General features: G+C 40.3%; 1 protein-coding gene across 1 annotated transcript in view; it reads left to right on the top strand.

Annotated features, from left to right (window-relative positions):
* EXOSC7 (exosome component 7) overlaps positions 1-23,020 on the top strand; it is a 39,991-nt gene extending 16,971 nt beyond the window's left edge. Inside the window, exons 5-8 of the mRNA XM_078151661.1 lie at positions 6,834-6,901; positions 19,864-19,990; positions 20,762-20,917; positions 22,782-23,020. Coding sequence (XP_078007787.1) covers positions 6,834-6,901; positions 19,864-19,990; positions 20,762-20,917; positions 22,782-22,886 — 456 coding nt within the window. The 3' untranslated portion in view covers positions 22,887-23,020. The remainder of the gene's footprint in view (positions 1-6,833; positions 6,902-19,863; positions 19,991-20,761; positions 20,918-22,781) is intronic.
* The last annotated feature ends 3,553 nt before the right edge of the window (positions 23,021-26,573 follow it).

Below are 26,573 nucleotides of genomic sequence, written 5' to 3'. Positions count from 1 at the left end.
TAACTGTTGTCCTATGCCTCTTTTGCCTTTTGTGACTAAAAGGTGATCTACAGTAAGTGCCTCCACTTTCTCTCCTCTCTCTCTTCTTAATTCCCTATAATCTGGTTTCAGACCTTATCATTCCACTGAAAGGACTCTCTCCAAAGGTACCATTGATCTCCTGGTTGCCAAATCCAGTGGTCTTATCTCAGTCTTCAAGCTCCTTGACCTTTCTGCAGCCTTTAACACTGTTGATCACTCTTTCTTCCTTGATAATCTCTTCTCTCTAGGTTTTCCGGACATCACTGTCTTCTGGTTTTCCTTCTGCCTGTCTAACTACTCCTTCTCACTCTCCTTTCCTGGATCCTCCTCCAGGTCATGCTCTCTAACCACAGGTGTCCCTCAGGATTCTATCCCTGATCCTCTTCTCAGAGGACCTTAGATTTGACTATCTCCTCAGCTCTCATGAACTTAATTGCCATCTATATGCTAACGATTCTCAAATCTACCTATCCTACCTTAGACACTTTGCCTGACCTCCAATCTTACATCTCCAGCTCCTTTTCAGACACCTCAAACTGGATGAACAGTAGATATCTGAAACTTAACATGTCCAAACTGAACTCACTGTCTTTCCCTCTAAACCTTCCCCCCTTCCTACCTTCCCTATTACTGTGGATGGCAACACCATCAGTCCCTCAGGCCCACAACCTACAAGTCATCCTGGGGACCTCACTATCTCTCACTACCCATTTCTCATCTATTGCCAGTGCCTGTCGATCTCACCTTTGCAACATCTCTTGAATATGAACATTTCTCTCATGCTGTCACCCCCCGGTATAGGCCCTCATCACCTCACACTCCTACACCTATCCTATCACCTTCACCACACACTATTGCAATAGCTGCTGGAGAGTCTGCCTACCGCAGGTCTCTTCCTGCATCAATCAATCCATCCTCTATTCAGCCACCAAAATGATTTTCCTAAAGCACAGATCCAACTGTGTCACCTTCCCCCCCCCAGTGGCTCCCTATCATCTTCCCCTGACACCCAGTTCAGCCTTTTTGCTACTGCACCATGCTGCCACCCTCTAGTCGCTCCTTGCACCACGGAGGGTCCGTCCAGTGCTCTGGGAGCTCCTTTCTGGCTTTTTTTGACACTGTACAGATGATCACAGTGGATCATATGGCCTTTCATTACTTACCACTTCATCTTAGGAGCCCAACTTCTTTACTGATCATACATCTCTCTTTGGATAAATTTTCTATTGCTGCTTTTCCACAGTTCTTCGCTGGTAGCAGCCTACTGACATCCCTCATATATCTCTTCATTGCTCTTTGGGTGACCCTCATCTTTAATTATTTGGAGTCACTAGTATTTAATGATACTTTTACCATAAGAAAGATGCATGATCAGAAAAAAAATAGCTCAGTCATGCAGCTTTTATCAGAGAAATAAATGAGAATGTGAATAATATACAAATCATGTCCACTAAAATAATTCATCAGAAGTGTTTTTGAGTGTGGGCAGTCTGTCACAAATAGTCGCACTGGTAACAGTAACATTTTAATATTCAAAGAACTTCAACATATACGTATGTATGTGTTTGAAGCATATTGAACATTTAAAATAAGATTTAGTACTAATAGCCAATGTAACTTCTAAATATAAAGTTTTCTTTAAAAGGACTAGAAAAATAATATGGAAAGAGATTCTTTAAAAATATTTATATAAGTATTTTCTTTAAACAACTTTGAAAAACAACCATAATTATCATTTTCCATAAATTCTGTCTCCAGATAGTATAAGGAGAATGTTTCCTATGGTTTTGGGAGGAGGGTGGAAGCTCGCATAATATAATATACCATACCTGGGCTTCATAACAAAATAAAGCTACTGTAGCTTTATGTGGTCATATTGCATTTATCAAGTATGTATGAATATTGAGGTTTATAGTTTTACTTTTCTGTATCTATAAATGAATAAAGTATTTATTAAGTACTTACTACTTCCAAAGCACTGTGATAAGTACCTCAAATACAAATAAACCAGTGATATATTCCCTGCTGAGTCTGAAGGAGCCCACGTTCTGATGGAGGAGACAACACATAGAGATGGTCAAAGGTTTCAGCTGCATGTCAGATACAAGGCTCGCATAATCCTGTCTTCTTTGAAGTTATTTTAACCAATAAAATGGGATCACTTTCAGATGTTGAGCCATTTGACAGGGCCAAGGACTGGGGCCACAAGAGCTTTCCTTTCTGGGTCTTGCTGGGAGGACCTGTAGGTAGCACCTGCAGCAGGAGCAGCAGCCAGGCTGGTGCCCCCCCCCCAAGGGTGGCTGCCCAGGACGGTGGCAGAGGGCACTGAGCTGGAAATGTTGCCACTTTCAACACTGACGCCTTGAATTTTAGGCCTCTTCAGTTCCCCTGCTTTCCCAACTCTGTAACGTGTGGTAATTTTTTTCCCTCATCCTTTCCCCATACACAGGATATGAAAATCATGTGAAATTTGCTTGTAGAGGAAGTCTTGAAATATCTGTTGACTACAGGTCATCTCTGTGTTCTACCAATACAACACAAAGTGACCTGTAGCTCAGTTTCTGGTCTGTTCTATGTCCTTTCAGAAGGTTGTACGTACTTCTGTTAATTTTCCACACACGCATCATGTCCAGCCTGTATTGCCGTGGTTGGGCCATTATTCGCCCTCTTTAGGAGACAGTATAATAATGTGTTGTTTCATTTTTATTTAGCTATTTTTTGGCAGAAATGCTTATATGGTAGTCAGTAGAATTTATTCCTCCCATGAAAGAGCAAGCCAGACAAACTCAGAGATCTGAGAAGTCTGGCTGATCTCCTTTAGTATCCTGCTTTAGATGCAGTGTGGTATAGTGGTTTAATGCCAGCCTCATAGCCAAGAAGACTTGGGTTCAAGTTCCTCCACCACTGACACATACTGTGACCCTGGGCAAATTAATTAATCTTTTCTTGGCTCTAGGCCAGAGGGATCTCGGCAGCCAACCAAATTAAAATGTCATTGGTAATGTTTAACAAAATAAATAAAAGTACAGTAAAACAAAGATAAAGTTAATTTCTGATTCTTTAAGTCAATTTGAGGCCTGCAGGGATCCCTTTTAAAAGTATTAAGAGTTTGACACTACTGCTGTAGTCAGCTCACTAAGACTCTGATGTGGCGGAGAAAGTGGAGGAAGGAGTGTTCCTTACCCAAGAACTCTTTATACTGATGAAATCACAGGGCCAGCCTCTGTCCTTCTCCTGCCTTAGAGGGATGGCATTAGGCACAGCTAGAGAAAGCAGCCTGGTGATAAATGTACAAGGAAATGGGCTGTCACATAGAGTAGGAACCAGGAGACACTTGTCCTCTCTCATCAATTGAAATTCATGATTTAGTGTTAGTCCTGTTGATGTCATGAAGAGAAGAAATAGCTATATGTGCATATGTAAGTTTTTATATTTATTTATATAAAAACTCTTGAGTACCAGGAATTAAAAGTAATATTGGAAATGGAAGTTTTCATCTGATCTCAAAGAAGAAGGCAGAGAAAGAACACTGGACTGGAGTCAGGAGGTTTGTGTTCAAGTCTCATTCCTGCTACTAATCTGCTGTGTCGTAGGGTCGAGTAGGTGGCACAGTGGGTAGAGTGCTGGCAGGCTCAAGTTCAAAGCCAGCCTCAGACACTTGCTATGTGACCACAACAGCCCTGGGAGAAAGGTGCAATGATTATCTCCATTTTATAGATTAGGAAACTGAGGCAAGATTCAACCTCAGGTTTTCTTGAGTCCATGTCCAACATGTTCATCATTGCCTACATTGATGGCCTGGGTCAGCACTTGGGCTTTGAGGATGATTTGTATGGTGCTTTTTAGCTTTCTTTGTATTCTTTGTGTCTAAATAGGTCCTGGAAACTTGAAGTGACCTTAAAATTTATCTTTTTCAACCCCCAGATTTTACAGATAAGAAAACTTCCCCAAGGTCACTTAGTCTATGGCAGCATCAGTACTCAGACACCGGTTTTCTGACTCTTAAATCCACTCTTCTTTTCAGGACATTCAGCATAGATCATAAACAAATTTAAAAGTCAGCAATGGTTACTTGGTAATCAGTGTGTACAGAATAAGCACTGGAGAAAGTCAAAAGAAAAGACAAGTGAGGGGGAAGCAGGACAAATACAAATGGAGGGAGGTGGAGAGAAAGAATATAGTAATAACTATGCTTGATACAGTGCTGTAATGGGAAAAGTATTGGATTTAGAGGTAGGAGACTAGGATGAATTTCAGAGTCTGCACGTGACTTTGTGACCAGAAGCAAATTAACCTCTGGGACTCAGTTTTCCCATATTTAAAATGGACTCTCTGCTCTCCCTACTTCACACAGGGTTCTTGTGAGAATCAAATATGAAAATGTATGCAAAGTGCTTTGTAAACTATAAATAAAGCATGATGCAGATGTGAGTTATAATTATGACGTGTACAGAAGTACTAGAGTAGGATTACTGGCATGATTGGTCCATTTTAATTCTCATTTGGCAGCAGAATTCTCTAAATAAGTGCTCGTGTGTTAACTCAGCATCCACAGTGGGAAAAACCATACATTAAGGTTTGCATGCTCAAAAGAAATTTATTAGGATATGGGGGCATTCCTCCAAATCTTCATCCAGATTGTGGTCCTGATGAGACAGTTCCTTCAAAGATGGCTTCTCAGCCTACTCTTTGTCCAGAAAAATGTTCCACCTGTGATGTGTATTAAGGATGCTCCTTCCTTTTGGAATATTCTAGGATGTTGGGTTGGTGGGGATCAAGTTGTTATCTGTTTCTGTCACCTCCATATCTACGTTTTGAGGTTGCTGAGTTCAGTCATTATTTGAGTGGTATAAAAATATGGGATTGAATTATTTCCCAAATCTACTCAAGATTAGCTAGCAAACAAGGGATGTAGAAGATCTTATCTGTGATCTCAGATGCTGTCGGGCTGTTTAGACTTAGGTGGACATTTGTCATTGAAGATATAGGTCCAGGTGGACACATCTTTGACATTATCATTAGAGGAAACCAGGAGCCTTCTCAGGTAGTTTCAGGGAGGTAAAAGGAAAGAGCAATTACAACTACACAGGTATGGAGGACAGTAGCTAATTAACAGGCATGAGCCTTTGCTGAGAGTTCAGTCTCTAAATTGCTTGATCAGCACCAGAGAAATGACCCTGGATTGTTCTCTCAAGTAAGATTGAAGAGGCACTCTTATGGAGGTGCTTACAGTCTTTTCCCTTGGGATTATGGATGTGAGCACAAATTCTGAGAAGGGAAGGGAAATAAAAACCTAATAAATCAAAGATCCTAACATGGGGACACAAATTATCAATATAGCTGCTTATAAACGTGTATGTATGCATGTATTTTGTAGTAAGCAATCTCCATTCATTTACCTTCCTCAGAGGAAGAATGGCCCATGTAGTTGCAAACTTCTTAGAAGCAAATGTATCCTTGTATGCCTAATAAGAAAAGCCGGACACCACCAACCATATGTTATGAACAAAATCACAACAGTCATTGTTTAACAGGCCTACGACAATTGGAGGAGGCAAGTCTAGGTAATGTGAAAGAAAGGAATGGTTTGGAAAAGGTCTGAGAGCTCATGAAGAATGGTTCTGAGCAAAGACAAGGCAGTGGGCGTTGGAGAGCCAGGAGTGAGGCAGGCTGGGTAGATTTGCTGAGGCAAAGTCGAGCAGGAGCTAAGGTGAACTGACAGCTGTAGTAAAACAAAAGCCTTAAGTCCATGGTCAGCTCATTTCATCTTTTCCTGTATTTTTGGCTACATTTTTTTTTCTACTGTCAGCCCCTCAGATTTGTTAATCAAGGTTCTCTGATTTTCCTATTCTCTCTCCTGAGCTCCAGCCTTAAGTCACCCATTGTTCATTGGACATTTTGAATTGGATATCCAGTAAGCATCTCAAGCGCAACATATCTGCCAGTACTCATTACTTCTCCCCCTCCCCACCCACCCTTTGTCCGAACATCCCTGTTTCTTTTGGAGGGGCACTACCATCCTTCTACTCATCTAAATTTGCATCCATAGAGTCAGCTTTTCCTGTTCAGTGGGCCTCACCTAGCTGTCTGTCCAGGCAGTCACCATGTCTTGTCCATGAAACCCTGATCCACTCCTTCCTCCATGTAGCCTTCAGTAATATTCCTAAAGGGCAGCGCTAACCATGCCACTCCCCTGCTCACTAAACTCCATTGCCTCCATTTTTCCAATAATGTCCAATGCCAGTTCCTCCATTTGGCATTTAAAGCCCTTCACAACCTGACTTCAGCCTACATTTCCAATGTTATTCCCCATGCTGGGAATTCACATCGCTTCTTCCCTTCAGAACTCAGTTCAGGGGTCCCCTCCTCCACAGGGACTTGGCAAGACCCCCCCACCTTTCCCCCTGATTCTAGTTCCTTCCTCCAAATATGACTATTTCATTTGAGTGTACTCGTAAGCATACAGATTGCCTTCCCCAGTAGTGCACCCTCAGGGCAGGGACTAGTTCATTTTTGATCTCTGTTGCCTGGCACAGTGCATAGCATATAGTTAGTGCTTAATAAATGACTGTAGATTGTTTTATTGCCTCCTTTTCTCCACCTCCTAAGTGGGACCAACAGAGCTTGCTGACTTCCCACTAAGGCGGTTGGGAGGCATAATATGCTAACTTTAATGAAATTAAAGACAAGGATAGGAACAAAGTCTAGTTTTTCTTATTTTGTTTATTCTTTTTAAAAAGTTTATTGGTTCTGCACTTTGTGTGGTATGAATAATAGCTATAACAGGTACCCTTTTTTCCTCTTTCCCTCAGTTATTGGAATGTGGTGGAAATTTATTTGATGCCATCTCCATTGCTGTAAAGGCTGCTCTCTTCAATACAGGTAAGACTTATGAGCTTTGTGTCTCCTGTGAAAGCAGATCGAAGTGCTTCCTGAATGTGATCTGAAAATTTAAAGCATTTGGGCAGCTTGAGAAAATTTATCTTCCCTGTTTCTATTGAGGGTGACTCTGTCCTTCCATTCAGCCAAGATCACGATGTCAGAATTCCCCATTGCCATTTCACATTTACTTTTTTTCCACATTATCTCTACAGTTCATAACTTTCCACTCACACTTCACTGCCTTCCTTTGGGCCCTCTTCACCCCTTATCTGAACACTAGCCTCATAGTCAGTCTCCCTCTTTCCAGTCTCTTCCCTTGCATGTTTCCTCCCTCCCCTTCCACTCTCACCCTTGCTCTTCTCACCATTCATCTTCCATACAACTTCCAGAGTCATCTTTCAAAGGTACAGATGTGACCGTCTCACTTCTCTGTTTAAATATCGTCATTATTTTCGTATTTTAAGTTAAAACATGAAGTCCTCGGCCTGGCATTTAAAGCCTTCCACAATCTGTCTCCCAGCTTCCTTTCTATCTTTGTTTTGTATTCTACTTCACTTGCTCTGTGTTGCAGCTGAGTTGGTTTATTACTGTCTGTTATTAGAACTCCCTGTTCCATCTCTCATCTCTGGGCCTTTTCCCAGATTGTCCTTCATCCTCAGAAAGCATTCCCTCCTCATCTCTGCCTCCCAGAATCCTTCCATTCCCTCAGAGCTTAGCTCACCGATTTCTTTGTCAGAACCATTCCTGAGCCTCTAGCGTTTCTGGCCTTCCTCACATTATCTTGTATTTACTTGTCTGTGGACATGTAATGTCCCTCAGAAGGATGGACGCTACTTTAGAGCACGGCCTGTGTTCATTTTTCTATTTGTTTCCCCAGCAATGAGCATAGTTCTTTGGACATAGTGACATGGACCTTTTGTGAATGGCTGCTTACCGATAACTGATGGCCACATAGTAACCCATAGAAAGTGAGATGTTATGTAATTTACATAGCATAGATTTAACAGCTGTATACTGGGTGTGACTTTAGCCCTTTCCTCCTAAACAACTCAGACATTGGTGTCAATTGTGTATCATTTTTAACTTAATGATTGTCCCAATTTTGTTCATTTCAGGGTTGGAAGGGACCTCAGGAGTCATCTAATCCAACTCTTTCCCCCAAAGAACACCCACCACAGCATGCCTGACAAATGGCCATCTTTTGGTTCCATCTCTACTGCTCTAGTTAAATGACCTCTTCTTCACGACCTTCAGTAGAGGGGGAACTCACTCCCTCCTAAGGCAGCCCATTCTCCTTGGGGTAGCCCTGATTGTTGAGAAATTTTTTCTAAGATCAAGCCCAAGTTTGGCCCTTTGCAGCTTCTACCCTTTCTTCCTAGACCTTTTTGCTCAACTGGACACAGAAAATCCTGACAGATTCAGCAGTAGAATTAGAAAAAATAGAATAGCATTTTCTGATAGCCAGTGCACTTGTCATTCATTTCTGTTAGCAAAAAGGGACTGGGATTAGATAGACATTGGATTATTCATGGTGGTTTTTAATCAGCTGCCTTTGTATTTTTCATTTTCCTATAACAAGAAACAAGCCTTATAGTAATCTGCTTGCCCCTTTGCAGTCATTTAGCTAAGGGGGATCAGGTAGGTTAGTGGAAAGTTTCAAAAGCAAAGAAACAACAGTTTTGTCAGCAGTTTCATTGTTACCTTTGTAATCCGTTTGATATTGTGCAAGTCAGGTTTTTGTAATCATTCCTATGGATATGTCAACTTGCAATTTTAAGGACTTTGGATCGTTGTACAGAATACATGATGGCACATATTATTTATTATTGTAATTATCTACTGTAAATAAAATGTAAGTAGTGCGTCAGTCTACAAAAGCACAGTGTGTTCCTCTTTTAAAAATAGGGTGAGTTTGACAAGCCAGAGGCAGGGTATAATAGTGCTGGTTTTAGAAAAGAAAAATCAATTGTGTTCATATCTAGTAAGTAGCATACTTCTTGCCCCCAAATTAGACTTAATGAGTTTCTAGAAACTAGACACTGTTTGTAGTTGAGGGATTTCTTACCTTTTAAAAGGTAAGCTTTTCCTCTAGCTTTCCTAGCCTCCACCCTATGCCACCCCAGTGCTTTATGGCAAACCTTTTTTTCTTCTAAAAAAGCAAATCAGAATATATTTCGTGAATCACTCCTCCCTTCCCTTAGATAATGAAAGACATTTTGAATGCTTATTCACTCAATTGGGATCAGTTACTAAACTAGAGAACTTTCCAGAAGTAAGCACTAAAGTACAGCTGCTTGAGCTCCGAGCTCTCCTTAATACCCAAGTTCATTTCTGCAGTGACCTATGGCTGCTGGCCCTCCTACTGAGAGACAAGGCTGAGAGAGTGAAACAACACCAATAGGGATGTTAGTTCAGAGCTCTGAGCTCCTACTGGACAATTGTTGACACAGAGGGATTAATATGACAGACCAAATTCAGTAGCAGCCTCTGTAGCAATTCTTTTGGGAGAGGAGAGGAAATGGCCATATGTTGCTGAATTAGCCTCAGAAAATGCCTCCCTCACATCTTCCTTCTTTCCAAACAACCCCTTCCTTGTTACTGATTTATCTTGGCTATGGGAGCAAGAAGGCAGGCTATGAGAAGAACAGATTGTTTGGCTCTGGAAGCAGTTGATGGATAAATACTCTTTATCAGGATGGCAAAATGTGACTGCTCAGATGAAGGAATGACTCAGCCAGAAATACTCTTGGTTCTTAATGAGGAGATGATTCTGCATGGCTTTGTTAAAAAGTAGAGATTTTTTGGTACTGTGGAATCTGTCAAAGGGTTCTCTCATCTTCATGATTTCCCAGTTGAATGGTTCTTTCTATACCGCCTCCAAATATAGTCAGACTCTTCTTCCTTAAAATCCTCTATTTCACTGTTCACTCCTTAAACCCTTGCAATTTATTAAGGGACCAATTATTTCTTGATACTGCTTTCTCAAAAGTCAGCAGGGGTTTCTGTTGCTAAATTAAATGGCCTTTTCCTCTCTGCAGCATTTGTCAAACACTGAAAGTGATTTTCCTGAAGCTCAGATCTGACCATGTTACATCTTCCCCCCCCCAACATTCTCTCTCTCTCTCTCTCTCTCTCTCTCCCTCCCTCCCTCCTGTGGCCTCCAAGATCAAATAGAGAATGCTCGGTTTGACATTCCAAGCTAGGCCGCCTCTCCCTTCCCTTTCCAATTTTCTTTCACCTTACACACTATCACATACTCTTGGGGTCCACTGACAATGGCCTCATTGTTGCTTAGTTGTTTCAGTCAGAGAGTCCAACTTTTCATGACCTCATTTGGGGTTTTCTTGGTAGGTACTGGAGTAGCTTGCCATTTCCTTCTCCAGCTCGTTTTATAGATGAAGAAACTGAGGCAAACAAGGTTAAGTAACTTGTCCAGGGTCACGCAGCTAGTATGTGTCTGAGGCTGGATTTGAATTCAGGTCCTCTTGACTCAAGGCCCAGCGCTTTATCCACTGTGCCACCTTGCTACCCCAGTGGCCACCTTGTTGTTCCTCAAACAAGACACTCCTTTTCTCAACAATACACTTCACCTCTTAGCTTCGGCTATTCTCTCTGGCTGGCCCTCCTTCTTGGAATGCTCTCCTTCCTCATCTGGATCTGCCTCCTGGGTTCCTTTAAGTCCCAGCTAAAATCCCACTGTCTACAGGAAGTGTTTCCCAACATCTCTAAATTCTGGTGCCTTCCCTCTGTTTATTTCTTATTTATCCTGCACATAGCTTATTTTGTACATATTTGTTTGCTTGTTTTGTCTCCCTTTAGACTCTGAGCTCCTTGTGGGCAGGGTTGTCTTTTGCCTTTCTTTGTATCCCCAGCACTTGGCACAGTGCCTAGCACACATAAGGTACTTAATAAGAGCTTATTGACTGGTTGACTCTTCCTCCCAGATACTTTCTTTTCTCTTGACTTCTGTGGTACTCTTCTTATTCTCCCTCTGACTGTGTGACCTCTCCTTAGTCTCAGGATTATAGAATTTCACAGTTGGGATGGATCACAGCAGTCATGGAGTCCAGGGATGTGTACAACGAATCCCCATTAGACCATGTCCAATACGTTGTCCTCCAGCATCCATCTCCAGGCAGCCCAGCCTGTTCACTCTTAGGCATGAATTGTAGAAGGCTTCCTTAAGTGTACACTTTTACTTTGACCCCTCCCACCCATTGCTCTGAATTTTACCTTCTATTCTAGCACCAGATGGAACAAGGCTAATCTCTCTTCTGCATAAGAGACCTTTCAGTTTTAGTACTCTTTTTCCCCCCTGAATTTAACAAAGACCAAATAATATCCCTATTTCCATATATAAAGTAGAACAGAAAGAGATGATTGTACATGACACTGCAGATCTCCATTGTGTGCAATTTGTGCTTCATTCTGGCCTTCCTCCATTTTTGTGCATTTAGAAATTTTTCAATGCCTCTCTTTCTTTTTCTTTAGGGGGGTGGGGGAATGATGCTATTGCTAACTGCCTTCTCCTTCCTACTGACTATTCCTAATCAAGGGAGAAAAAAGAAATGGGGGAAAAAAAACCCTTCTAACGTATATGTACAATGAAGAAAAACAAATTCCCACATCGGCTGTGTCAGAAAGTGCGTGCTTCATTTTGTACCTTAGATCCATCCTTCTGTTATGAGGTGGGTAGTATGCTTATTTGGTCCTCTGGAATCATTGTTGGTCATAGCAATGATCAAGTTAAGTCTTTCATAGTTGTTTTTCTTTACAATGTTGTCATTATATAAATTACAACAGCCCTTTCAGTATTTGAACATGGCTGTCACATCCCTCTGAGTCTTCTCTTCTCCAGGTTAAATAACTCTGGTCAGTTCCTTCAACCTATCTTATGAGCTCAGAGCCTCCTCTGGCTGTCCTCATCAGTGCTGACCAGTTTACCAGTGTCCTTAAAATGTGGCCCTCAGAACAGTACTCCAGATGTATTCTGATAAGAGCAGTAGAGCTATCAAAACACTGGTAGCTAGGTCCACTACAAATTTATGTGGCATAATCTCAAGTGTACCCTCACTACTGCAGGCCCCTTAATTAGCTCAGTATCCCACTTTCCACAGCAGCTCTTCCAAACCATCTCATCCATGCTCAAACCTCCCATCACTCCCTTTCCCTCAACATCTCAACTGAGAGTCTTTGTTGCCTCATATTTTACTGGGGGAAAAAAAACGGAGGCCATTTGCAAGAGCTCTCTTTTCTCCCTTCCTGTTCATCTCATCACCCAGATGCCTTCCTCCACATTCTCCTTCACACATCCCAAATGATGAGGTAGCCTCTCTTGCCAAGGCAAAGCCCTCTACAAGTTATGGCCCCTTTCCTACGTCCTGTCTTCTCCAGCAGATCGTACCCGCTATCATCCCTACTCTCACCTCTCGTTTAATGTCTCCTTCTCTTCTTGCTGCTTTTCTATTGCCTACAAATATGCCTGTCTCCCCATTCCCAAAAACCTTGCTTGACCCTTCCATCCCCACTAGATGTCATCCTTTATTTTTCCTCCCTTTTGTGGATAAATTCATTCAGAAGGCCATCTGTGCATCTCCACTTCCCTTCCTCTCACTCTTTTTAACTCTGCCATCTGACTTCTCACCTCATCATTCAGATGGAATGCTTTCCCTCCTCATCTCTGCCTCTTGGCTTTCTTCAAGTATCAGCTGAAATCCTCCCTTCTACAGGAAGACTTCCTGATTTCACCGTAATTCTAGTACTTTCTCTCTGTTGACTATTTCCTGTTTATCTTGTATATAACTTGTTTGTACGTGATTGTTTGCATGTTAGCCTTTGTGTTAGATTGTGAGCTCCTTGAGAGTAGAGACTATCTTTTTTTGGCCTCTCTTTGTATCTCCAGCACTTAGCACAGTGCCTGGCACACACTAGGCGCTTAATGTATGTTTATTGACTATCGCACTATCACATCTCTATTTCTGGAAGCCATACCTAACTCAAAGCTGTGTAATAATGGGGCAGCTAGGTGGCGCAGTGGATAGAGCACTGGCCCTGAAGTCAGGAGGACCTGAGTTCAGATCTGGCCTCAGACACTTGACACTAGCTGGGGCAAGTCACTCAACCCCATTGCGTACAAAAAAAGAAAAAGGGGCAGGGGGGAAAGCTGTCCAGTATTGCATTAGCTTTTTAAAAAGCACATCTCCCTGCTCATTGATTGAACTTCAGTCTATTGAAATCACCAGGTTTTTTTCACTTAAAATGCCACCTAGATCTGCCTCCCCTATCTTGTTCTTAAGAAGTTATTTTTTAAGAGGTGTTTCATTTATCTCTATTGAATTTTATCATATTAGATTCAATCTAATGTTCTAGCCTGTTAAGATCCATTTAGAATCTGTTTGTCATATATTATCTATCTTTCCCAGCTTTGTGTCATCTGCAGATTTGACAAACATTCCATTTAGGCATTTATGCAAACCACTGATAAAAATGTTCAGTGGTCCTTGTCTCACCACCCAAGTATGGACCTCCTTGTGGCTTTGTCCCAGGGCCCTCCTTTCCTCTCTGCAGTCTCTTCCTTGCTGATTCCCTCTGAGCCCATGGGTTCAGTGGTCACTCTCTGTATTTGTCTATGTCCATAAATTATGTATCTTATCCCAATCACTCACCGGAACTCCAATGCCATATATCTTAATTGCCTGCTTAGATATCTCTTTGAAAATGGTTTGCAAACACACCAGACTCAACATAGAATCATAGATGTAGAACTTCTTTCAATACTCTTCATTTTTACAGATGAGGAAACTGAGGCCCAGAAAGAAGTTACTTGCCCAAGGAAACACAGCTAGCAATTAGAGGGGTGCAGTTTAAGTCAAGGGTCTTCTTGCTCCAAATCTAATGTGCTTATATGTGTAATAGTCAATCCACTGCCATCTTCTTTAAACATACTCCTCCTCCTGACTTTCCCACCTCTGTTGTTGGTGGCACCACCATCTTCCCACACAACTGCATGTGAAACCTCATAGTTAGATTTGACTTTTTTCCCCTCTTACCCCTCTCCTGCATTCTGGTCATTTTCCATGTCCTGACAGTTCTATTTCTTTCTTTCTTTCTTTCTTTTTTTTATTTTAGGCAATTAGGGTTAAGTGACTTGCCCAGGGTCACACAGCTAGTAAGTGTCAAGTGTTTGGTCTGGGTCTGCATTTGAACTCAGGTCCTTGTGACTTCAGGGCTGGTGCTCTATCCACTGCGCCACCTAGCTGCCCCTTGACAGTTCTATTTCTGTAGCATTTTGTCACATCCATTCCCATACTTTCCACTAACATTGCCAGTACTAGAGTTCAGGTGTCAGATTAGCCTTGTGTAAGCGACTATATTTTCATACCTTGATGCTATAACATTGACCCATCATCTATTCCCACAGCCAAACAGCCTTTTCCTCCACATAATCTCTTGGCATCCATGGTAACTAGTACTTGGAGAAGTTTTTTTGTGAATGAGGGGAAAATCATTGTCCTAGCCACCTTACCATTGTCCATGGTCTCCTTACCTCCAGTGTCTCCGTTATCTAGTCCCTCTTTTACATGGATATTAAGATCATGTTCTTAATGCACAGGTTCAGCCATGTCCTGTCCTTTTTCAGAAACTTTAGTAGCTCCCTGTGCCCAAAATACACAGTGAGTGACAGAAAGAGAGAGAGAGAGAGAGAGAGAGAGAGAGAGAGAGAGAGAGAGAGAGAGAGAGAGAGAGAGAGAGAGAGAGGCTTTTGAAATGATTATTGAATGGAAATAAATTTTCTTATCCTCAGAATATCAGCTTTATGTCTTGGTCAGGGAAGAGGCCAAAAAGGAAGCATATGAGAAAGAAGCAGTACCATGGTTTTCAACATACCATTAAAACCTGCAACTTGTCAGCTGTATTTGGTCATCTGTATTTATTTACATGTGGTCCTTCCTGTCTTTACATCCCTGAGATTTGCCTTTCTTTTTTATCTTTTTTTTTTGGGGGGGGGGGAGAATGGTATATTTGTTAGTTTGAGACATGCCCAGTATTAAAGGGAGGGTACCCTTGACTTTCAGGGCAGCAGTCCTTGCAAGTAATTGTTTGTTCACTCTGCCCAGTCCTAGATCCAGCCTCTGCATGGACCAGCAACTGTGCCAGAGTATATAGGGACATTGTGAAGAGAACAAGAGAAAGCTCAATGGACCCACCCATTCTCTTCTTCACCTTAGGTTAAATTCAGTTTGTGGGCTAAGGAATCTTCTTTAGCCTTCCTTTAAAATTTCTGACTAATCTGGAGAGTGGCAGTCTCCTTGGTGAGAAAGTACAGAAAAAGCAGGACCTGATTTGAGACCTCTCAAGGTCATTTTGTTGCTTTTTGGCTCCATCAGCTGAATTGGAGCTAGTCAGTCTCAATTTTATCCCGGTGTATCTTCTGAATATTGGGTCACAGTCATTCACTTTCTAAGCCGATTCACAGTAGTGAAGCTGTTGGCCCTCTGGAGTAGAGCAGTGCAGTGGAGAGAGTGCTAGAGGTGGTCAGAAGGCTTGGATAGGAATCCCACTCCTGCCCGTGGATCCACCCTGGGAGACCTGGGGAACCCCTGGGCCCCACTGGTGTCCTGGTCTGTAAAGTGGGGAGTTGAGACTCAGTTACCTCTATTCCCTCCAGATCTAAATTCATGATACTGTTAAGCTTGCAGGTTTCCTAGTTTTCAGCAAATCTAAGTTTCAGGATGCCTGAATGAGGGTGATTTTATGTGGGAGTATACATATTTATTCCCTTTGCCTGTTTTTGCACACTTAACTCATATGTGGGACCAAGTTAAAAGTCTTTATCTGCTTAAAGGATTGGTGGAATTTTTTTTTAAAAGCAGCTTATTTTTTAAAATGCTTGTTAATTTTTTTTCAATCAACAAAAATCTGCTTTATTGCCCTCTTATGACCTCCCTATCCCCATTAGGAAAAAAGAAAGAAAAAGAAAACCTTTGCAACTAGTATGCACAGTCAAGCAAAGCCCATTTCTGCATTGGCTGTGTGTGTATGTGGGTGGAGGGGTACGTGTGCTCGTTTCCCTCATCCTCAGAAAGCCCTCGCCTGATCCCTCCGTCCCGTCTAGGTGTCATTCCATATCTCTCTTCTCTTTTGTGGCTGAACTCCTTCAGAGGGTCCTCTACAGTAGATGTTTCTCTCTTCTCACTCTCTTATTAAATTTGCTCTTTGGTTTCTGATCTCATCATTCCACTGAAACTGTTTACGAAGTTACTGATGATTTTCTAGTGGCCTCTTCTCCAGGCTCATCCTTCGTCACCTTGCTGCAGCTGTTGGCGCTGTTGATCGCCCTCTTCCTTTCTCCAAGTTTTTGTGACACTGCTGTCTCCTTGGTTCTCTTCCCATATAAGACCATTGCTTCTCAGTCTCCTTTCCTGGACGTATGTCCAGGTCATGTCCACTAACCATGGGTGTCCCCCAGAGCTGTCCTGGGTCTTCTTCTCTTCTCCCAACATATAATTTATTTGGCTTCATGATGTCATCCACTCCCACAGAGTCAAAAATCATCCTTATGCTCACAACACGGGTATCATCCTTAACTCCTTATTCCCTCTCACTACCCACGTCCAGTCTGGTGCCAGATCCTCTTAATTATTCCTTTACCACCGCCACCCTGGGGCAGGGCCTCATCACCTCACACCCAGACTACTTCAGTAGCTGCTGGTGGGTCTACCTACCTCAGAGTTCTTCCCCACTCCAGTCCATCCTTCATTCTTCTTTCGGAGTGATTATCCTCAAGTGCAGGTCTGACCGTGTAACTCTTCTACTCGATACACTGCAGTGGTTCTCTGTTTTCTCCAGAATCGAATATAAAATCCTGTGTCTTTAAAATCTTTCCTAACCTTCCGCTTCCTTCCTTTCCAGTCTCTTGTATCTTACTACTGTCTAATTATTCTGTGATCCAATGACTTTGGCTTCCTTTCTTTTCCTTTAACAAGACAAATCTGTTCCTTTCTCCTGTGTCTAGAATACGTTCTGTCCTTAGGCTTCCTTCACATCTCAGCTGAAATCCTACCTTCTGCAAAAAGCCATTCCTAGACCTTTTTAATATTAATGCCTTCACACTGAGATGATCTCCCAATTTATCCTATATATAGCTTGTTTGCTACTGTGTTCATTGGTTTCTATATGTTGTATATGGAATAACACGGGTCATGACACAGCCCTTCTGTTTCTTAAAATAGTATCGCATTGTTTTGATGATTACTGCATTATAGTGTAGTTTGAGATTTTGAGCCTTCCTGCCATGTTTTTCATAACCCTTGATATTCTTCTTTTGTTCCTCTAGATGAATTTTGCTATCATTTTTTTTTTAGCTCTATTAAGTAATCCTTTTAATGTCTGGTTAGCATGGTGTTGAGGAGGAGCTAGGTGGTGCAGTGGATGGAGTACCAGGCTTGGAGTCAGGAAGACTCATCTTTCTGAGTTCAAATTTGGCCGTAGACACTTATTATTTGTGTGACCCTGGGCAAGTCACTTGACTCTGTTTGCCTCAAGTTTGCTCACCTGTAAAATGAGCTGGAGAAGGAAATGGCAAAGCACTATCTTTGCCAAGAAAATCCCAAAATGGGGTCATGAAGAATCAGACATAACTGACGTGACCAAACAACAAAAAAACATGGCATTGAATAAATGAAGTGATTAGGCAGTGTTTGTAATTATAAACCTGCCCATGAGCAATTGATATTTACTTTGAGTATTTATGTCTCTTCTTTATTTGTGTAAAGAATATTTTGTAGTGGTATTCATATATTTCCTGTATGTGTCAAGGTGGATACACTCCTAAGAATTTTATATGTGCTTTAATTGTTTTCAGTAGAATTTCTCTATCTTTTCCTGCTGGATTTTCTTGGTAATATACTGAAATGCCTATGACTTAAGTGAATTCTCTCTACTAAAGCCTGGATGAAATTATTTCAATTAATTTTTTAATTGACCCTCTAGAGTTCTCTAAGTAAACCATCTGTCATCTGTGAAAAATAATAATTTTGTTTCTTCTTTGCCTGTGCTTATTCTCTCAATTTATTTTTCTTGTTTTACTGCAGTAGCTAGTACTTCAACAATTGCATCAAATAATAATGATGATAATGGACATCCTTGCTTTACTTGTTATCTTATTGGAAACTCCTTTATCTCTATTACAGTTATGCTGGCTCCTATTTTTGAAAGATATTATTTATCTTACCATATTAAAGGAAGGTCCACTTATTGCTATGTTTTCTGGTTTGTTTTTAAACAGGCATGAGTGTTAGATTTTGTCAGAAAATTTTCTGCATCTGTTTATATAATCAGTCATGGGGGAAGGGCACAGTAGATAGAGTGCTGGACTTCAAGTCCAAAGACCAGAGTTCAGATGCAGTCATTGTATGACCTTGGGCAGTTTGCTTAATTTCTGTTTACCTCATTTTCCTCATTTATAAAATGGGGATAATGATAGCACCTATCTCCCAGGATTGTCATGAGGATCAAAGGAGATAATATTTGTAAAGCACTTAGCCTGGTGCCTAGCACATGACAGGCACTTAATAAATGCTTGTTTCCTTTCCTTTCTTCCTTGTTATTAATATGGTTAATTATCTTCATATTTTTCCTAATATTGAACCAACCCTATATTCCTGATATAAAACCAACCAGGTCATAATGTATAATCTTTGTAATATGTTGCTGTAGTCTCCAAAGACATATGTTAAAAACCCATTTAATTTCATTTGGTATCTTTGGATTCATGTTTAGAAGATCATTTTATTAATCAGCTATGTGGAGTTTCATATTTTCTTCCCTAAACTTTATATTCCAAATAAATACTTTCTGATCAGTTGGTTATTAACAAGTTTACAAAGTTAGAGGCAACTGAAAATTTACAATATAATAACATAACAGAAAATCATGGTAAGAATGGTATTTCTAGGGGCAGTTAGGTGGCACAGTGGATAGAGCACCGGTCCTGGAGTCAGGAGGACCTGAGTTCAAATCCAGCCTCAGACATACAACACTCACTAGCTGTGTGACCCTGGGCATGTCACTTGACCCCAATTGCCTCACCAAAAAAAAGGATGGAATTTTTAAAAAACTTTACTAGACTGTGTGAACAAAGGCTTTTTTTGTTTTTTCTTTTGAGGGTTTTTTTTTTGATGTATACGTAGATTAATATCATCTGTCCAAATGATTTAAATCCTTTCCCAGAAATCTAATGGCTCCCCTATTGGTATGTTTTCTTTGAATTCATGATTGTTGGTTCTGAGAATTCCTATCCCCATTTAAAAATACTCCTTTTAGATCACTAAGGAAACTAATTTGGAAGTTAAATGAGTTGGCAATACCTGGTATTCCTATGCTGAATGCAGAATTAAAACTAGATATTATTTGGTATTCAGTGACATCCTAGAATTGATGAACAGCATAAGGACCTGAAATTTTCATAAATTTTTTGAAATTTGTTTTATACCTAATATAAAGTATTTTTTAAAATGGGCAGCTTAAAGTTGTTTACATCAATCAAAGAAAAGTATGTATCCTTCTAGAAGCTGTAATAGTATTATTCAGAGTTCTTTTGTATGCATTCTTTGCCACTCTTCATCCACCCACCCCTCCAAGATCCACATCTGCTCCTCTTCCATCTCCCTACAGTTCTTCTTTCTGCTCCTTTCCACGTAGGCAGCCTTTGCCCCTCTCAGCATGTTTCTTTATGGAGACACTGAGCAGACCCCTTGATGTGATTAGTGGTTCTTTTGTCTTTAACAGGGACCAGGGTCCTGTTCAAAGAAAGCATCCCAGCAGCATTCATGAGATAAATACATTCATCAGCATTCATCAGGAATCCTTTTTTTTGAAGTTCTGAATTCAGGTGATAAAAAGTAGGTAGAAAAGAAAGCTTTTAAAGCCCTGTTTTACTGTGTTGTTCACCTCATCTTTCAGCATCCCCAAGGTCCGAGTGTTGGAGGATGAAGAAGGATCAAAGGACATTGAACTCTCTGATGACCCTTATGACTGTATTAGACTAAATGTAGAGAATGTGCCCTGCATCATCACTTTAAGCAAAGTAAGTTCAACTTTTCTATATATTTTGTGATTTATTTTTATGTCTTCTCTACTGATGTGAATTGCCTGTTTGTAGTTTTTTTTTTTAAGTAGCTCAGAACCACCTTACTTTCTCAAAACCTTCCTGTCTGGAGCAGAAACTGCTTCTAATAAATAGTTAAGTAGAGAAAGCTTTTCTGAGAATGTAGAAATAATTTTGATAATCATAATTGACTCAAAATAGAATCCTATACTAATAGCAATTTAAGATAAGCCTTTTAAAATTTTTTTAGTAAGAACTTTGGTAATAGTGATATAGAAATGTCTCATGTGATTTCATACTTCTCATCAAATCAACACATTTCAAAACTAGGAAACAAAAGAACCCGTCCAAGTGTCCCTTAAGCCCTATCAACTATTCTCTTACACAATTAATCAGCAAGAGATCATCTTTTTGGTAGGACAGAACTTCATATAATCGATCAGAAGTGGAGACCTAGCTTGGAGATATTGCAGTATGATGTTTTCAAGAAGTAGCCTCTTCTTCCCTGTAGTGGATCATTAGAACCTGACAAAAGTGAACCAAGTCTGCTACAATTCTTTAACAAAACGTTGCTTTGGTATTCTGAAGTTTGTAAACTTGCTGAGGGTGGGGACCCATCTTCTTTTCATCTGTATCTCTGCACTGTTTCAACTCATGTGATGCATGCTGACTTGATTTGTCAGTTCTGCCTAAACGTAGTGGAGTGACCATTCCTTCCTCACCAGTTTGCTCAATGTTCTTGTATTTCAGATTGGCTATAGGCACGTGGTAGATGCTACTCTTCAGGAGGAGGCTTGTTCTCTGGCTAGCCTTCTCGTTTCTGTGACCAGCAAGGGGGTGCTAACGTGCCTGAGGAAAGTGGGAAAAGGCAGCTTGGACCCAGAAAGCATCTTTGAGATGATGGAGGTGAGGCACAAGCTTTGGGGTAAAAAAAAACAGTGATTTTTACAATATCATTTTTATAGCATTGTACCCATGCTTTATTTATGAGATCAGTCCCATACTTTCTCATTTACCTTTGTGTTCCATCAATAGTTAAGATTTGCCCTTTTGATGTCCTTATAAAGATCTTGAAAAAAGGTCTGGTATGTGTTTTGTTGGCTGTTTGCCACCTAGGTAGGAATTTTTACTTTGTGCCCCCAAAACAAAGCATTGTCCTGGGGATTGAGACTCAGATTCTAGTACCAGCTCTGTTGCAAATGAGCCATATGGCCTTGGCAGATTACTTTCCTTAGTTTTCCTACCCTTAATATAAGGGAGTTAGATCAGATGACTTATAAGACTTCCTTAAATTCTGTCATTTTGTGGCCTTGAAATTGTCCTGCTACTTTTCCTTCCATATGAGTAAATGATATAGGGGGAGAACTAGGCAGAGTGATTTAGGACGGCTACATATCCTTAGTTCTTCAAGGATTTGAAAGAAAAAAATGTTTCAGAAGAAAATACATGAATTCTAGGAAATCGATGGTCTCAGGAATAATGCTGTATTTGAACAAACAGTATGTCCAGAGAGCAACATTTAATGAGAACAAGGAATATAAAAACTATAGTAATATTCTCTTCATCCATATAATACCCTTTTTCCTTGAGAAATTTCCAGACATGTTACACTTTTTTTTTTCTGAGTTCATTTAAATTTAAATCATTTAAAATTTAAAAGAAAATTTAATTTGGCAGTACATTTGTATACTGAACTTTTGTCTCACATACTTGCATAGCAATGGATATATGTTTATATCTTGCTATGTTTCTATCTTTAATTCCCTCTGACCTTGAGGCATACTACCTTCCCCAGCTTCTTTTCTTAGACAAGATACCCCTATTTCATGTACTTTTGTGCTCCTTTATCCAAAATTCCATTAAAAATTTCTAAGGGCTTCCTTTGGTCTCAAGGCTAACCTCACATTACACGGCATTGATGCTTTTTGTAAATAAATTGTATCTTTACAATTCTTTTAATATTATTATGTGTGTTAAGAAGTCTCTGAGGCAGAAGGTACCTCAGAGGACATTTAGTCCATCCCTCTCTTTGCCCTGCATAGGGCATCCCTAAAGGTCCTTCTCTGGAAGGCCTCAAGTGAGGCCCAAGGCCATTGTCTCCCTGGCAGTCCATTCCACTTTTGATCGAATTGTCAGGAAAGTTTTCAGTAAGTCAGGCCTCTGCCTCTTAGTAGCTTCTGGCCCCAATGCTACTAGTTTTTTTTTCCTTGAGTTTTGCTTTTTGGTGAGGCGATTGAGGTTAAGTGACTTGCCCAGGGGTCACACAGCTAGTAAGTGTTAAGTGTCTGAGGCTGGATTTGAACTCAGGTCCTCCTGATTCCAAGGCCAGAGCTCTATTCACTGCACCACCTAGCTGCCCCTACTAGTTTTGTTCTTTGCTTCACTGCAAACCCTGATCCTTTGTCTCTCGATTTGTTCCTGTAATCTCTATCCTGTCAGCCTTCTCTAAAAATTATAGAGGAATCTCATGGGTCCTTCTTACAGTGTTCAAGAAGAAGGTAATCTCAGCAAAGCACTTTGTTCCTGAGCATGAGAACGTTTGCCATTGCTTTTACCCAAGTTGACTATATGAGGTGCCTTTTTGTGTCTGTGGTAACAAGGTTTTCTGCTCAGATAAAAATATCTTTCTAGTGTGCTAATAGGTTTTTTTAAGTACCTGTAACAGTTGGGAATATCAGTTAATAGGCATGAGGTAAACAGCCCGTATTAATTTTTTCTTGTTAATAGTTTTATGTGCATATTTCTTTTCCCTCTGTCCTTGATTCTGCAGACTGGAAAACGAGTGGGCAAGGTATTACATGCCTCCTTGCAGACTATTTTACAGAAAGAAGAAAACCTGGGACCCAAGAGACAGAAAGTTGGATTTCTGGGATAAATTACACTTCAACCTTGCTAGTTGTGACTTTAAAGACAAAAAAAAATGCAAAAAATTATATGTATTTTTATTAGATGGCTTGACCTTTGTAGCATTTGTATGTATAAAATTAAAAAAAATTTTTAAGTTGTTTAGTATTGGCATCTTTCTTTTTTATAGTCACAAACAAAAGACTTAAAATTTGACCAGACATCTTAGGTGCAGTTTGAGAGGTCTGTCTGTGTTGGCATCTCTCTTCCTCATGTCCTACAAATGGCAGCAGAGTCCATACTAGGGCTGATTGCTGAAGGAATGGTTCCTGTGCCTTTCCTTCCACAGGAGTCCTGTGGTTGTGCTGTTGAAAAGTAAATCTGAAATAACATATCAGTAAACATTAAGTGCCTAGTACAAAGTAGGTACTTAATAAATGTTTGTGATTGATTGACATGCTGAGAACATTTGAACTCTTTCCCTACAACCTTAAAACTTTTGACCAAGTCCTTTTAGAACAAAGATTCTTATCCTTTTTTGGGTCATGGACCCCTTTGACAGTCTAGTGAAGCCTATGAGAGCCCTTCTCACACTGTTTTTAAATGCATAAAGTAAAATACATGGGATTACGAAGGAAACAAGTTATACTGAAATGCAATTTTCTAAGTATTTTTTTAAAACAAGTTCATGGACCCAAGGGTAAGAACACCTACTTGAGAAGCCCTAGTTCTTGCAGATTTTACTTTCCATGAACCCTAAGAGAGCTAGAATCGGCTTTGAAGTGGTAAATGTCATTAAAAACTATGTAACATAGACATTGGGATTCTACCAGGTTTTTAGAAAACTCATAACTATGTCCTTTTTTTTTTATAAATTCTCTTGATGTTTTATAATAATTTGGAACATCTTAAGATTTTATTATTTTTCAAGTAGTTTTTTTTTTAATTTTTATTTTGTTACCTCTTTGTATTAAGACTTTTATTTTCAAATATGGTTCTACCCAAAGATACAGAGGTGGGGAGGAAGGAACAGATAGTAGCTGTTTAATTTCTTTTAAGTCTCTTCTGTTTTAAAGATTCTATTCAAAACTAGGCTACTAAAACTTTATATTCAAAATCTGATGCTTGAGGAGAAAAAAATATTGGTCACTAGAGAGGGATGTGATTCACCTATGGTATTTGTACTCCATATTACAATTTAGACATACAAAAAAGAAGTTAGGAATTTGTCACCCAACGAAATGGGTGGCACCTTGAGCTAAGGCCCTGGCTGAGGGATCCAGTGGTCCTATGGTAGTAGGACCCCCATATCTGTTACTTCTCTAGTGAACAAAGCTTTGAGAAAACAGCACCTGCTTGGCCATGATTCGAGACCTCTCTGGGTTCCAGTTCCAGCTCCCACTAGCTGACAGCCACATATTCTCCTCAGCAAACCACATAACATCTGTGGGCCTTCATTAGTACATGACTTTTAGAGGTCTGGACCTTTAAAATTCTTAGGTTTGTGTGGCAGAGGTGGCTTGACCACCTAGAATCCTGTTTTTTATCTTAAAAATAAACTACTTTCCTTGGGGCAGCGTATTCCTTATGTCTCATGACAACCACTACTTTACCAAACATTTGTATTGATTCCTTTGACAAGTTAGTTGGCCCTTTTCAATTTCTCCAGTTGGGCTGCAGGCGTACTCAGACTAGCTAACTCGCTGTTACAGAGGACGGAAAGGAAAAGAAACATTTGTGCTTCTGGTGCCGCTCATCTGATATATCACTTCATTAAGTCAGAGGAACAGTCATTTACCAGTCATTTATCTGATCCCCAGCTACAAGCTGGGAGTAAGAGACAAAAATGATACGGTTCCTGTCAGCAAGAAGGTGAGGTTCTCTAAAGGGAGACAACATATACATAGAATCATTTCTTTAGAAAAAGAGGGAAGAGTAGAGGTAATTATCTCTCGCTAGAGATAAATGCTGTGCCCAATATCACATAGCTAATTAGATCTGATGTTGTTCAAACCCAGGTCTTCTGAATGCTCTACCCACTACACTGTACTGCTTTTCATCAGTATATGAAAATATCTACCAAATAAAATAGAAGGCAGTTTAAGGAGGGAGGGCCTCAGCACCTGGGGGAAGTCAAGCAAGGTTTTGTGTAGAAAGATCATAGGTTTAGAGATGGAAGTGATCTTTAAGGTTATCCTCATCCAAATCCATCATTTTACAAATGATGAAACAGGCCTAAGTTGGTTTGGTGACTGGCCCACAGGTATTAAGTGGCATAGCCATGTTCTGTGACTATAGTTAGAATACTCTGGACTGCCAACGTGCTGCCTACCCACCTCTCCCTGTACAGTTTGTTTTCTTTCTGGGAGAATTAAATGACATCACCCAAACAAACTTGCCCAGCCTTTTCGTGGAAGGAGAAGCACTTATTGGAAATAGATGGTAACCCCAGCTCTTAGACACGAAAACTTTCCAGAAAAAAGACCCTGGAGGAACCTTGCATTCAGCCAAAAGAATGAGAATTGTCTTTAACAACCTTGTAAATAAGCATTTCACAGAGAAAACAATGAAATCAGCCAGAAAGCAATTAGCAAATAGTTCTGGAGGGAAGTAATGTTGAACAATAAGTTGTCTTTGTTATTTCCATGAATCTTTAATATGACAATCTTCCATAAACTTACCAAAACAATAGTTTATTCAGGGGATTAATATTAGCTTTTTCTTTTTTGCACAATTGAACACATTCCCTATTATTAAATGCAGGCAAACCTAGACCACTAAATGAACTTTATTATGCTAATGAAACGTAAGTTTTCAAATACTAGATCCTTGTAACTATTTCTGATTGGTGGTCAGTTGTACAGTTAAACTCAGCCCCTAAAAAGGCAACCTCATGGATTCATCCTTGTAAACTCAGCTGTGTGAACAGAACAATACCAAGTCCATGGAAAAGCTAGGCAGTGACTTATGTGGTCTGTCAGAGGTGTCAACCTCACATGGGTCCCTGTGGCCCTCAACACTCCCTAGTGAATCAGGACCAGATTAAAATTGGGAAATATTTAATAAAATACATAAAAATGCTTTAAACCAGTCAATATGCTTCCCTTAGGGAACCTTACATACAGATTAGTTGTCCTCTTTCTTTGTGAGTTTGATACCACTGGTCTACATAGATGCTTTGTTTCTGAGCCTTGCAAAGTTGTTATGAAAATGCCATTAAAATTTTTTTTTCAAGTGATTAAAAACACATGGAAGTAAAGCATTGAGTAAAATGAACTGAATCCATAGAACATTAGAGCTGGAGGAAACCTTATAAATCCTGTACTCCAAGTGTCCCTCCTTGTCTAAATTAGGAAACTGCAGCCCAGCCAAACCCCAGCTAGTTAGTGACTGAGCTGAGATGACTTCAGGCCACTGATCCCTCTCCTACATCGCAGATTCCACAATACTTCATTGTCCCTTGTTTTACCTTAGATTAAAGCTGTACTTCTAAATTCTCTATCCAGATTTACCATGAGGGGGAGTAGCAGCTTGGGGTGTGGGGAGTTTAAAGGAGTAGGATAGAGGGAGGGATTGGGTTTTTGTATTTATTGATTTTAAGAAAGAAAGACTTTTGGTAGTAAAAGGTTTGTGAACCCATAAAATGTGTCCTAAGCAAATTGAGAAACACTAAGCTAAACTGAAATAAAAATAGCTTCACAATTTCTTCTGTTTGAAC

Source organism: Phascolarctos cinereus, unplaced genomic scaffold, assembly GCF_003287225.1.
Source record: "Phascolarctos cinereus isolate Bilbo 61053 unplaced genomic scaffold, phaCin_HiC Scaffold_1;HRSCAF=81, whole genome shotgun sequence".
NCBI classification, from domain to species: Eukaryota; Metazoa; Chordata; class Mammalia; order Diprotodontia; family Phascolarctidae; genus Phascolarctos; species Phascolarctos cinereus.
The sequence above is the reverse complement of the archived record's forward strand: the minus strand, read 5'-3'. Positions and strand labels throughout refer to the sequence as shown.